The sequence below is a fragment of the Schistocerca nitens genome, chromosome 4 (assembly GCF_023898315.1).
Source record: "Schistocerca nitens isolate TAMUIC-IGC-003100 chromosome 4, iqSchNite1.1, whole genome shotgun sequence".
NCBI lineage: Eukaryota > Metazoa > Arthropoda > Insecta > Orthoptera > Acrididae > Schistocerca > Schistocerca nitens.
In genome coordinates this window covers 79,958,879-79,973,878 of record NC_064617.1, presented here as the reverse complement: position 1 = coordinate 79,973,878, position 15,000 = coordinate 79,958,879, and the positions used below count along the sequence as shown (strand labels likewise).

Below are 15,000 nucleotides of genomic sequence, written 5' to 3'. Positions count from 1 at the left end.
AGGATAGACTGGCATGGAGAGCTGCATCAAACCAGTCTCAGGACTGAAGACCACAACAACAACAATGGCGGCCTGTCTTAACTAAAGTATATTTTCGTGAAGGACGTTTGTTCTTTCTTCAGATAAGATTTTTTGACTGTTGCATTGCGCGCCAGCCTCTTCTTTTTCTAATACTGAAAGTGTTCTGAATTCCCTCTTATTGGGCAAACTGTTTAAATTGTTGGTGAGAGGTTATTTGTTGAACTGTTTTCTGAAGTGATTCATGTATTTTAAGGCTTAAGTCCGGTAGTAATTTTGGTTTGTTCTTAAATTTCTATTTCTTTCAGCTGTGAGACCATGTAAGTTGGCTTTGGCATGCTGTAGTGGGCTAACGTTAGTTGAAGCAGCACAGAATGATACACCCATATCTGTCATCCAGTCTCAGTTCGACTTGTCACGCTGTCAAGCTGGACGCAGCCATTGTTTGCTGCCAGAACTGTCAACTCTTGTGTGCTACATTTCGCACCCTGTACACAGTCTGTGCAGAATGCCGTGGCTTGTAGATCCACAGATGGCAGGGCAGGCTTGAGGAGAGCGGTTGCATTGGGGGCTACGGGCAGGCATTGTAGGGGAAATGCCGAGCGCTAGAGGGGAAGTGCCGTTCTCAAGTGAAGCCTACACTCACATTTTTTGTAAATATTAAGTGGGCCCCCACCATGCCCACAATTGGGCATTCAAAAATATCTACTATCACCTCTGCTTTGGTTAGTATGTAAAAATAATTCCGCCGAAAATGCAGTTATTTATTTTCACTTGGCTCGTAATCTATTTGTAATTTTCAGAGAAGCGTCATGAGAGGCGAATTTTGACTAAAACCTAAACATTTCTCTGGTTGCTATGTTAAAATTTGCTTCTTTTGACAAAATACAGTGGACTTTACACAGTTGCACCTCGCTAACATGTTGTGCACATACACTCCTGGAAATTGAAATAAGAACACCGTGAATTCATTGTCCCAGGAAGGGGAAACTTTATTGACACATTCCTGGGGTCATGATCACACTGACAGAACCACAGGCACATAGACACAGGCAACAGAGCATGCACAATGTCGGCACTAGTACAGTGTATATCCACCTTTCGCAGCAATGCAGGCTGCTATTCTCCCATGGAGACGATCGTAGAGATGCTGGATGTAGTCCTGTGGAACGGCTTGCCATGCCATTTCCACCTGGCGCCTCAGTTGGACCAGCGTTCGTGCTGGACGTGCAGACCGCGTGAGACGACGCTTCATCCAGTCCCAAACATGCTCAATGGGGGACAGATCCGGAGATCTTGCTGGCCAGGGTAGTTGACTTACACCTTCTAGAGCACGTTGGGTGGCACGGGATACATGCGGACGTGCATTGTCCTGTTGGAACAGCAAGTTCCCTTGACGGTCTAGGAATGGTAGAACGATGGGTTCGATGACGGTTTGGATGTACCGTGCACTATTCAGTGTCCCCTCGACGATCACCAGTGGTGTACGGCCAGTGTAGGAGATCGCTCCCCACACCATGATGCCGGGTGTTGGCCCTGTGTGCCTCGGTCGTATGCAGTCCTGATTGTGGCGCTCACCTGCACGGCGCCAAACACGTATACGACCATCATTGGCGCCAAGGCAGAAGCGACTCTCATCGCTGAAGACGACACGTCTCCATTCGTCCCTCCATTCACGCCTGTCGCGACACCACTGGAGGCGGGCTGCACGATGTTGGGGCGTGAGCGGAAGACGGCCTAACGGTGTGCGGGACCGTAGCCCAGCTTCATGGAGACGGTTGCGAATGGTCCTCGCCGATACCCCAGGAGCAACAGTGTCCCTAATTTGCTGGGAAATGGCGGTGCGGTCCCCTACGGCACTGCGTAGGATCCTACGGTCTTGGCGTGCATCCGTGCGTCGCTGCGGTCCGGTCCCAGGTCGACGGGCACGTGCACCTTCCGCCGACCACTGGCGACAACATCGATGTACTGTGGAGACCTCACGCCCCACGTGTTGAGCAATTCGGCGGTACGTCCACCCGGCCTCCCGCATGCCCACTATACGCCCTCGCTCAAAGTCCGTCAACTGCACATACGGTTCATGTCCACGCTGTCGCGGCATGCTACCAGTGTTAGAGACTGCGATGGAGCTCCGTATGCGACGGCAAACTGGCTGACACTGACGGCGGCGGTGCACAAATGCTGCGCAGCTAGCGCCATTCGACGGCCAACACCGCGGTTCCTGGTGTGTCCGCTGTGCCGTGCGTGTGATCATTGCTTGTACAGCCCTCTCGCAGTGTCCGGAGCAAGTATGGTGGGTCTGACACACCGGTGTCAATGTGTTCTTTTTTCCATTTCCAGGAGTGTAGAATTGTGAGGGAATTCTGAGACAGTGGTTTAACAACTTTATTAAGTGAGGAACTGAGGAAAAGTAAGGTCAGTAGCTTATGAAAATGTGCATCCTCAGTAGAAAAAAAACGTGTAATATCTTTATGTTGTTCCAAAATCCACAGCATTTCTCGTTTCACCAGCTATCGGTGGCCCTTAAAATTACATTCTTTCATCGAAAAAGTCTGTAGTTAGTTGAATAACACGACAGATAACGATGTGGTGAAATACCCTCCTCAGTGCATGCTATCATTTGCCAAAACATCATTTCGATATCTGAAACCGTTTATGAATTATGAGAAATGTTTTGGCTATTTCACTCTGTGTGCGTCGCTGGTGCGGTACGATCGCAAAAGAGTGTGCTACGCCAGATCAGTTTTCTCGAGATTGGTGACAGATACTTCTACCCAAGTCTAAAGAAAAATTCAGTATGTTAGATAAATTTCCTATGCAAAAATATATTATGTAATATGCAACAAACACAAAATCGTAGCGACCCTGTTTTTCATTGTAAACTTTTCCGAATTTAGTGTAGTGTCTAACCTTCAGGTAAATATCACATTAACTATGACCATCAACAAAATGATGGGCACGTCGTCATGGACCTGACATTTAAAGCTATAAGTAAAGCAAAAACGACATTATTGTACCGAATAGTTTCTGTAAAATCGTTTGAGAAAGATTTAAGCGCATGTGCCTCGATTCTGTCATTGCTGACCGGCTGAGATGTGGAATACACTTGTTCGCCTCTCCTTCCAAACAAACGAATGAACTCGCCCAGCGCTTTGGACGAAAACTGCGTATCGACCACCGTATCTTGTGCGGGCTGTACCATGGGTACACAGCCAGCGAGCCGCAGGCAACCTGCAATCTTATGGCGGCTCGCCACTAAGCGATCTTTCTTATAATCTTTTTAACCTTATGTTTCATTTGCACACGAAAAGGAGATAGTGTGCCTTTGTAGAATTTAGTACTTTGAGCCCAGTCTGTCTGGCATTAGGGATGAAAAAAACCCACCAGCTAAAACCGTAACTGTTATTTTAGTTCTGAATAAATAGTATTTTTCGGTATTTTTTTGGTCTCAGTTAAACAGGATTTTTTTCTAATAACCGAAATACCAGTTAGCCATAGCAGCAGTGCTAAAATTTTTCGTGTTTAAATAAACCTTCTTTTAAAAAGGAGTAGTTTTTATCGGTAATATTTGCATGGGTTTGAAATATTGCATTGTTATAGAAAATGGGAAAAGCGATTAGTGCTATTTTAATAACAATGCCGACAGAAACGACCAACAAACATATAATAACAACTGGTAAAGCACTGCTGAGACCATGATGTCGCTGTTTGTCATGGCTTAAGGTGCGATAATCACCATCCCTATTTAGTGTCGGGGCAGGGGTGTTCCAAATAAGTTGACTCACGGCATTATATTTCTGAAATTGCGGGCCTCAACGTAGTCACACTGGGAGGTTTGCAGCTCACGCTAGTCTGTACATCCCTGCTGTGCACCCACAAATCAAAGTTAATAATGTGGCCCTTTCCGCTATTCACTGTAATCATAGTACGGTGTATTCAAAGAAGGATCGAACTTTTGAAATAGTACGTCAATTGCCAGAGCGAAGGCTACTGAGCACAGTCACTGCCAGTTGGAGCTGAATTAATGAATGATCAGAAAGTTACTGCACTTCCCTCAACATTAGATGTGTTAATGGTAGACTGCATAAATATCTTCCATTCAGGCTGGCATTTGTAGAGTGGACTGCACTGTGTCGAGGCAATTATCATTTGTCCATACGATATTTTGCAAGGAGTGTGTGTGTGTATCTTGTGGAGTGGTAACGACCATGTTCAAGTCTAGAACAGGAATATGCTGTAATGCATTGCTTGACTGATGTTTAAATGTCTGAAGTTTCGTAACACTTGAATGATCTGCTTCTATTGGAGAGCGAGCCAATGTAAGGTTCTTAGCCTCTGCAAATGTTGAGAGAACTGAGGCTGGGGTGATGCATTTCGTACTGTGAAAATTATTCCAGCCATTGATGAGAGAATGAAACAGACATTGTCAAATACAGTTCGACAGCATGTAACATATTTTGAGTATTATAACATAATAGCGCACTTAACAGCTGCAAATAAGTACTAACCTTGTTTAGTGAAGTTATTTGTCTACTCACTTAAGAGAAATGGATAAGAAGTACTCTATAGTCTGTCTGTAAACTGAAACTCGGGCAGCGCTCGTGGTGAAGGAAGATACCTTCGCCAGCTACCGTTCAGGATGACTGAAAATTAATACCGCATCGAACAGTGTAGAACACTGTGCAGAGAATTTACACAGAATTGATCCATACGGGTTTCTTGCATTACTGTTACTTGTAACTCATTTCTGTGTTTCATGGAGTGATAAGGTACATTGCGAAAAATAAACACCCCCTGCATGTGTGTGAGCACTGTGCTGCCAGTAAGGCAAGCTGCAGAAGGAACAGCATAAATCTGTGGAACACCCAGTCATTGCTTCTTGTGACATAATAGGGTAGAGAGAGTGGGGACTCGCCTGCTCGCCTGCTTGCTCTTCAGTTTGCAGACGTAGGAAGCAACGAAGTGCATGACCACAATCCGGTGACTACCTTCTGTTGTGCTTCCACCTTTCACATCCCTCCCTTCTAGCTTGTGAACTCCTCCCCGTAATACGGTCATACTGTACTCAGATGAGGTAAACAAAATTAATATTTGTTCTTATCAATTTCATTTACCAATAAACATTAATTTTATAACACCAAAACGATAGTTTAATAATTTGCGATTTGTCCATACGCTGGAACGCTACAATATTAGTCCTAGAGACAAAAATGAATAGATCCTTTTTGTAGAACAAGTAATGTAGTTAAATTTCTACTACGACCAGTGGTTCTTGAGTTATTCCTCCACCACACTAAGATCCTACTGCTGGGGATTTTTGGTGTGTTATTCATCCCTCCTACCACTGCACAAAAATTTGTAACCAGACGAATATTTTCTCTCAGTCGATCTTTTTTGGTATTTGTTGGCTGGTCTAGCAGATACAGATTTTCATGAATATAAATAACTGAAGACACAAATTTTGAGACACTGCAGAAAGGAATATGTCTATGTCTACAGAAAATCGACTTCTGTGAAGAAGCTCTGTGGGATTGAACAAATTTGTAAGATACAAAGCTAAGATAAGAATTTTACAGTCTGGCGCTGCATTTCTAAATGGCAGATTGCAGACGTTTTAAGGAAACAGAGTAGTAGCGCAAAGTGGTTTCTGGCACAATTTGTTTATGTGGGTTGCATACATTCAGGGCAAGCATACATTCAGGGGAAAAACTATTTTTCTGTTAATTAATTTATGACCCCCTGGGGGCTGATTTATGACCCTATAGGGATAATTAGTCCTTCTGAGAAACCCCCCTCCTTCTCCCCTCCCCCCATAAGGAGGGAGGACACGGGATTCATTTATGAGTTAAAGATTTTGCTGTGACAGAAACATTAAAACGGGGAAAGGAAGTAGTTTACTCACCTTGGGTAGTAATGAAGAGCTTAGTAAAGACCCTAAAAAGAGTGATCGAAATGAAGAATGAGAATTTTAAAAATTGTACTAATGTAAATAAAATATCAATAGAAACAAAATAATTCAGAAGACAAGTAGAAAATTTGCGTCAGGGAGGCGTTGCAGTTCCAATTTTACAGGTATGAGTTTGCAATTATAGCTACAGAAAAAAATAATCTGCAAAAGGAAAGAAAGCTCCTCTGTGCTGTGCAATGTTATCTTTCTGTAGGAATCTCATCAAAGCAGATCAGTTGCATAGTCGAAATACGATGATATTACTTCGTGTATGATATTAAGTCCCTCTGCATTTAAATTGTTCTTACAAATCTAAAAGTAGAAACTGAAGCGGAATCAGTGCTTCACTTCATTGCGTAAACTCGATCTTAAGACATATTTATTCAGTACCCCAACTATTGAACTTAGAAATGGAACCAGACAGGTGTTTTTATTTGATAAATTGCACATTGTGTCACTCTTCCTAGTCTTTATGTTTTATTGGTGTGCATGTGTGCATGAGATTGGATGAAATGGGCTACAGAAAGGTGTAGGTTGGTCCAAAGATAGTTGGAAGCAGCAGTAGGATTTTCACAGAAGAAACTAGCAAGGTTAAGAGCAGTGATGACTGAAAAAACTCGGAAGAGATCAAATCAGTGGTGTGTGGAGGGCGCAGGCTGGTCCATCAGTCAATGAGTGCAAAAGATTTGAAACAAGGGACGCTGAGTTCGCCCAGGAGCCATGTTGCAGGCACTGCTAGCTGGGACGCACAAAAGATCGGATGCGGACATCGTGGTGCTCCCTGGTGAATACCGTCAGAAGCAGCAAAGTTGGTAGATATTGCTGTAAAATGTTTGGGAATATGGCAGGATACGTGCAGGAGTATTCTACATTGCTTAACAATTTTTTAGGGAATTTCCTTGCGTGATCTATTGTCCAGCGCATTTTTAGCGTGCCTTGTTCAAGTGGCACCACCAGGTCATCTTGTAAATTTTTTGTGATAAAAGGTGTAAAGAGAGTGAGTTAATATCATGATTCATAGGCTTTTCTAATAATTTTCATGCAGTTATTTGCTTGATTCAAATGTTTTCTGTTTTGAATGTTGTTACTGTAATACTTTATAATTAAAAAAAAGGGTTCATCATCTCTGTAAATAACGTTGGTAATTTCTTGGGTTACGCTTTGGCATTCCAGATAATGTGGGCGCATACGTAAATTTGTCTGTGTACAACTGCATGAAAATGCATGGGAGTGCTGTGGTAATGAGAGTAATTTTATACAATTTGTTCCCGAATAGTGTGACAAATGTGAACCAGAGTAGGAAACCAATTAGGTATTTTAATCGATATTATGAACATAGTTGTAAATGAAAAGAGTCCATTTTCCAATGGATAAACGTCAATTATACAAAATTTTAAACTGCTTTTGTCCGTTTGCTTCATCTTTCTGTAATTAAAAGTAAAATTCTGATCTGAGATGGCCGGCCGCTGTGGCCAAGCGGTTCTAGGCGCTTCAGTCCAGAATCACGCTGCTGCTACGGTTGCAGGTTCGAATCCTGCCTTGGGCATGGATGTGTGTGATGTCCTCAGGTTAGTTAGGTTTAAGTACTTCTAAGTCTAGGAGACTGATGACCTCAGATGTTAAGTCCCATAGTGCTCAGAGCCATTTGAACCATTTTTTTAGAATTTCAATTAAAGGCACAATATAAGTTGCTGTATCTCAGATGTATTAAAAAAAGTTAACAGGCATAATGATGAGCGGAAGGTAACCTAGGAAAACTGAAGATACTTCTATTATTGATATTGATTGTGATATATACAGAGAAACTGATTTTTAAATGACAATTGAGTTTTCTGACTTCCTTTAATCATGCTTTCTTTATTGTATATGTGTCGTTTGTGTAACAGGATTAAAGAATTGCACTCAGAATTTTCAGTCGAAAATGCTTCAGGTGCCATGACATGTTCATTAGTAACTGTGAGAGACAGGGAAGGTGACAATAAACGATAAATAATTTGACTAATAGCTCGCATTTGCAGGTAGAAAGCTAGCTTACAATTGTTGGACGAAATACGGAGACTCCCCGACAAACGCATGCTTGAACATAAATGCAGACGCTATCCAAGCCTGCAGATGGCGCTGTGACAAACAGTCACTGAAGACAATTGTGACAAAAAATAAGAGAATGACAGCTGAAAAAGTCACCGCAGAAATGAATGTCACAGTCACGAATACTGTCAGCACCAAAACAATGCGAAGGCAGCTCCAAAAGCGGGGAACAGCAGGACCACCTGGAATTCCAGAACCACTCGTCAGTCCTGCTCATAACAGGAAGACGTGGTGCCGAGCCATAAACCTGGTCTTTGCAGCAGTGGAAGAAAGTCATTTCGTTGGAAGAGTCTTGTTCCACACTCTTTTCAACTTCTGGCCAAGTTTGCGTCCCAAGAGTAAAACATGGCGGCGGTTCGTTGATAATTTGTGCAGCCATGTCGTGGCATTCCAAAGCGTGCCCATTTTTGCTGATCAGGTCTGTCTCATGCTATAACGTTTTCTCGCCAATGATGACGCTGTGTTCCAAGTCGACGTGGCTCCTATTCACACAGCTGGTATACTCCAGTACTGTTTTTGGGAGCACGAGGCTCAGCTGTCCCATCTCCCCTGCCACCATAGTCACCAGTTCTCAGTATTACCGACCTTCTGTGGTCTCCTTTGGAGAGAAGCGTGCATGGTACCAACGCACCTCCACCATTGTTACCTGAAGTGGTCACTATTTTTTAGGAATAATGGTACAAAATTCCCCTGAAACCCACACAGGACCTGTATTTCGCCATTTAAACTAGAAGCTGTTTTGAATGCCATCAGGTTTCCTACACCATTTTAGACACGGTAATGTGTCGTGTATTTGATGTTTCCGTGTTTGTGTCCACCTCCTGTATTTTAAAATAAAGAAAACAACTCATTTCCTTGATCAGTAGACTCATTTTTAAAGTCTTACCAGGAATGCAGGGAATGCTAAATAACGTCTGGGTGTCTTCCAGGGGGGGGGGGGGGGGCATGGGATGGGGTGGGGTGGAGGTTAAAAATGGCTCTGAGCACTATGGGACTTAACATCTGAGGTCATCAGACCCCTAGAACTTAGAACTACTTAAACCTAACTAACCTAAGGACATCACACACATCCATGCCCGAGGCAGGATTCAAACGTGCGACCGTAGCGGTCACGCGGTTCCAGACTGAAGCGCCTACAACCGCTTGGCCACCAGCTTCCGCGATGAGGTGGAGGGGGGGGGGGGGATTTACCCATTTGAGAAAGCCTGATCTACGTTGCTCTTAGAGGAGGAAGCTGTAAACCAAGCATTGCGGTATTCGGCTGGAAAAATGAGCACACTTGCGTATGCGAATGGGTTATACACTGAAAAGAACCAAACATGAATACATAAAAGCATTGAAACACGGGAGACAAAGACTCTGTAAAGGTAGACCGAGGATGAACTTATAAAGTTAGTGAAAGTAACGTGAAAAGGATCTCAAAAGAGCTCCTAAAGAGCTAGGTTATCTTTAAACTTAATTCAAACACATAGTCGTCAGACTCCGCCAGTATTATGGTAATCTTCTAGTCTCGTTTAGTGGCCTGCATCGTTTGGTGCGTCGAGGAACAATAAATCATTTTTGAAAGGTGCGCACTGTTAACAAAAATAATAATAAAGTGAACAGTTTTTGCCAGCAATATCGTGGTCAACTTCGTAATAATGCACTTCATATCGGATTGGAACTAAAAAGTTAATAAAACTCTTGTGCCTATTGGAAATACGTAAAATTTGGTTAAATAAGGTAGAATGACGACGAATATACTCGTATTCCTCAAACGTTGAAGTACACATACGAGTTTATGTTAATGATTTATTATTTGCTGCGCTTTAGTACACAGTGTTAAATGAGTCTTCTGTTGTTGCTTGGCAGAACAATCTCATACTTATAAATTAAAAGCACAAAAGTGTGGATGGTCTACATCAGTGATCGTCAAATTATTTTCTCAAGACCCAGTACTGACAGTGTGGAACCGCATATCTATCGATATGAGCTCTGACTGGTAACATACATTTGTTATGTGCCCCAATAGAACAGCCGTAGTTAATGGCTCTACAAGCTGACTGCGGTCGTCCAAGTAATGATCGCTTAAAGTCGATACGATTCGGAACACTTCGTGTCGTGTTCCCTACTTTAGCTTTTTGCTACCCTCGTCGACCCCAAAGTTGTGAAATTGTTAAGGGTCTGACGAAGTTTTGTTCTGTAGTCGGTGCAAGCGGATGATTAATTGGTTAATAACAGCAATTGTATTTATATTTAAATGCATTTTGCTTTGTGAGCCACGATCACAAATTTCAATGAAATCCTTTGAATGTCATTATTCTTCATCTCATTACGTTGTAATACAGCAACCTAATTTAATTTTATATTCCTTCCCACAAATATGTACCGTATTTTAAGAATATCATCTTTATAATGTGCATTCACAAATCCAGGTAACTTCCGGGTCATCACCATAGTATCTGGTCGGCACGAGTCGCACACGCCCCTGAGCTGTCAGCTCTGGAAGACAAACAATAGACACAAAAACGGAACTCTGGAACCGTGGCCGAAACATTGGTTTCACCTGTAATAGTTATTTACAATATAACCTGTTACCATTAACAGAAAACTTTCATGTTAACTTTCTTTGACCGCAAAAGCCTACGCAGTTCGATGCACAATGAAACATTCGCCCTCGCATATCCTATAACCCCGAAGTGGTCGCATTACCTACCCCTCTGCCCCTGGTGTAAACGACCCCGTTTTACTACGGTCACGTCCAAATTCAACAACGTCAATTGAAATTTAGCACATCGTGAAATATTTCTTCGTTCGTAAGTACTTTTTTTTTGTTTCTGGCCAAGAAAAATACACTGCTAAGAAGCTCTTAATGTTAATTCACGTTTTTTTTATTTGGCTGTTTGTTACTAGACGCACATTGTTACGCAATACGGATGAGACCTGCGGGTCGCGTGGGACCTGCGGGCTGCAGTCTGACGGCCATTGGTCTACACTATTAATTTTGTACTTTTCATTTATAATATTGTACAATTATGCTCGCTTAATACGAAACTGTATTTTCATATGGAAATTACTGATGGTTAATTTTCCCTCGAAATACAGCTATGTAGTTGCGGAGTTACTGACGCGAAGGGCCCGTAAGCATGTGCTACATCAGTGGTTCACAACCTTTCTCAGAGCATTATCCCTGCGTGAAATCAGATACTAGCTAGTACGCCCCCATCATTAATGTTAGCATGTAACTAAACTTTAGAATGAAAAAGAATTTTCTATGCACGCTTCTGTTTTCGAAATAATGAAAGATACACGATATTTTGCGTTTTTGGTGTTTTTCTAAATCACAAACTAGTGAGTCAATGAGACAATTAGTATTGCTTAGTTTTAACAACCTTTTTTACAGAATGATGAAGCAATTCTCAGCGCTTCTCAAGTGCTCACCACAACTTTTCCTCGAAAAAGAAAGCTAACTTTCCACATTGAAGGTAGATACTTGTTACGAAACAAGCTGCCTATGCATCTCGCCTCTCCCTAGCGATAATTGCTTCACCCATACCTCGCACCCACACTTACAATAAAAGAAGTTAAAATGTGTGCACCATACTTTGTAGATCACTTGATTGATGGACTCCTTCCCATTTAAAATCAACTAAGTTAAAGAGTGTGCACTGTGCCTTGTACATCACTTGATTGATGGACTCCTTACTTCTGAAATGGCAAAAGCTGGAAGAATTCAGTCCGCCACTGCTTTGTTATCTGACCATTGCCACTAACAACAACAGCAGCACCAACAACAACAATAATAATACTGTTTAGATACTACAGCAGTGTGGCAGCCATAACACAATTTCTGTTGTGCTCTCAGTTAGTTCATTTACTATTGTGAAATGATTAACCAACCCATTTCCGGTCTATTGTGGGAACTACTTACAACTTGTAGAATGCATTTTCATGAAATATTTAAGCATATGTGATATATATGACTCAATTTGACTGTCATAGATGCATGACACTAAGTACAAAGTACATATGCAGTGGTGGACTATGTGGCGAAGAAGTTCATATATTCGTTTCGCGAGCTATAACCTACGCCACATTGTCTCATGCGCTGAAATTAGAAAAACTTTAATTGTTGACAATTTGTAATCACTATTACAAACTTATGAAATACTGATCTTTTAAGTCTATTAGGTTGGTACGTAAGTTCGTAGCGTTTTTTCCATGAATTAAATAAACACCACAGATAGTCATAACACAGGCTTCAGTCATCAGTTATATATTCTCCTTTACTATGTATAACAGTCTACCAACGCTGGGGTAACTTTTAGATTCCGCGACTGCAGAACTCAGCGTGGTTCTGAGGCGAAGAAGTCATCGAGCCGTGTTCGGAGCACATTTTCATTGCGAAAGGAAGCTCCGAAGGCGAATCACGCGAATAAGATGACTGCGGAATGGCTTCCCAATCCAACACCTGTATAGTGTTTTTTTTATTAGTCTAGCAGAATGCGGACGGCCGTTATCGTGGAGTAGTGTCACTTCACGCAGTCTTGCTGGTCGTTGTTCTTCGACTGCGTCTGCAAGTAAACTCAGTTGTTGACAATAAATGTCAGCTGTGACGATTACACCTCGGCGAAGCAATTCGTAGTACACAACGTCGCCGTTCCACCAGAAGCATAACATTACCTTTGTGGATACGCGGAGGTCTCTGCAAGAGGAGTTGCTGCTTCGTTTGAACTGAACCATTCCTTTATTTTCCTTATGTTAGTATAAAGTGACCATTTCTCGTCACCAGTAACAACTCAGGACAGGAATAAAGAGATGCACATTTGGCCACCCGCTGACTTTGTGATTTTGGATTAGAACATGCGGTACCCATACGCCCGATTTTTGAAATTGCATGCAAATGTCGCACGATGATGGAATGATTACAGTTCATCACGTTTCTCAGTTCTCGAATACGCTGATGTGCATCATTTTGGATTAATACCTTTAAACGATCTTCGTCAGATTCCGAAGGTCTTCGTGAACGTGAAGCGTCACTTATGTCAAAACGATCCTCCTTAAAACAAGAAATCAATTTACAGAGAAGGTCAGCGTTGGCCGTAATATTGATGGTTTATTTACAGCAAAATCGATTTTCAATCACATAGTGATCATTTTCAGTGCTGTGGTGTACAAATTAAACAATAATTGTGGTCGTTTCATAAGCTTTGGTTACTGATAACTTGACACCAATGCCTATGAGCTTAATTTGTACACCACAGCACTGAAAATGATCACTATGTGATTTAAAATCGATTTTGCTGTCAATAAACCATCAATATTACGGCAAACGCTGACCTTCTCTCTAATTTCACGTACATGGTCGTTGTGCACACAGCACTCTATGGAGTCACCAATCAAAGAAATCAATTTTCTTGCCGTGCTGTGTCCAAATGAATTACCCCACACACGGAGAAATCTTTCTCGCCGCCTCCGCTGTTGCCCCTTTCTATTGAACTCAAACAGAGGGATGTGTGGGAAATGTTCCGATTTCTGCAGTTGGCACTCCTTTCATCTGGCGTCCACAGCTCCACTCAGTATCTCCAAATGAGAAAACGATGATACGTAAACTCAAATGGCAACAGTGAACTACAAATAAAAAATGACAATCGATAAATGAACCCGTAGCAACCGGAATACCAACATGCTTAACAATCACTCCGCAGCGGAGTGAGCGCTGATATGAAATTTCCTGGCAGATTAAAACTGTGTGCCGGACCGAACTCGAAGCTCTTCTGCGAACCTTGCAGAACTAGCACTCTTGAAAGAAAGGATATTACGGAGACATAGCTTAGCCACAGCCTAGAGGATGTTTCCAGAATCATATTTTCACTCTGCAGCGGAGTGTGCGCTGATATGAAACTTCCTGGCAGATTAAAACTGCTTCTGTAAAGTTTGGAAGGTAGGAGATGAGGTACTGCAGAAGTAAGGCTGTGAGGACGGGGCGTGAGTCGTGCCTGGGTAGCTCAGATGGTAGAGCACTTGCCCGCGAAAGGCAAAGGTCCCGAGTTCGAGTCTCGATCCGGCACACAGTTTTAATCTGCCAGGCAGTTTCATGCAAAACAACAACGCTACGAACTTCTGCAGCAACTTAACAATTTAGTTTCCAGTCGGAAACGCTACGAACTTACGCAGCAACTTAACAATTTACGTTCCAGACAGAAACGCAATTTGACCCTTTTGTTTTTCCCCATGTTGGGAACCCCTGTGCTACGCTGATAAACCGCCTCTGGGGCCTTTTCGACCGCTCGACTCTTTTGTTCTTGACACCCATTTCCAATATCTCGAGAACGCTACGCGCTGCAGGGAAGTAGGAGAGAGAAAGAGAGCGCCTACCGTGCCCATGGCTCCCTGCTGGCGACTCGCAGCTGACTCTTGGACTGTCGGCGCCTCACGCCTCGGCCGGGCCGCGCTATCGCCGTGCCGGTCATGGGTCGCTTATCTGGCTGTGGGGCCCGCGTCAGACATAGTCCGCCGCCCTCCTCTCTGATACGTCCTCCACAGCCGCTGGTATTTTTGTTATCCACCGATATTCACGACGGCGTGGAGGGGCGAGGTCCCGGCCGACTTAACTGTCAACAAACTGACGTTCTCCTTCCGTCACGCACAGCGAAAGTACGAGATTCGCATTAACATTCTTTATTGGTTGTTTGTAAAAAAAAATACGTAGAATAGACATCAACATCTCATTAGCACTTCTTTATATGAAATTTTCCATCTACAAAGTTACGTTCATTGTAGGAAGTCGGCCATGAGAAAATCAGTTTGAGTTCCGGAAAAATGTAGAAACACGCGATGCCATTCAGAGCCTAAGACTTACACTGAAGTCGCAAAAATCATGGGATAGCGATATGTACATATACAGACGGCGGAAATGCCGCGTACACAGCGGACACTACTGGCCATTAGAATTGCTACACCACGCA

The 15,000-nt window shown here is 42.8% G+C and overlaps 1 protein-coding gene across 1 annotated transcript in view; it reads right to left on the bottom strand.

Annotated features, from left to right (window-relative positions):
- The window catches only part of LOC126251645 (phospholipase A2 inhibitor beta-like), a 59,352-nt gene extending 44,827 nt beyond the window's left edge, over nt 1-14,525 (bottom strand). The window contains exon 1 of the mRNA XM_049952198.1: nt 14,411-14,525. Coding sequence (XP_049808155.1) covers nt 14,411-14,419 — 9 coding nt within the window. The 5' untranslated portion in view covers nt 14,420-14,525. The remainder of the gene's footprint in view (nt 1-14,410) is intronic.
- Nucleotides 14,526-15,000: the final 475 nt, after the last annotated feature.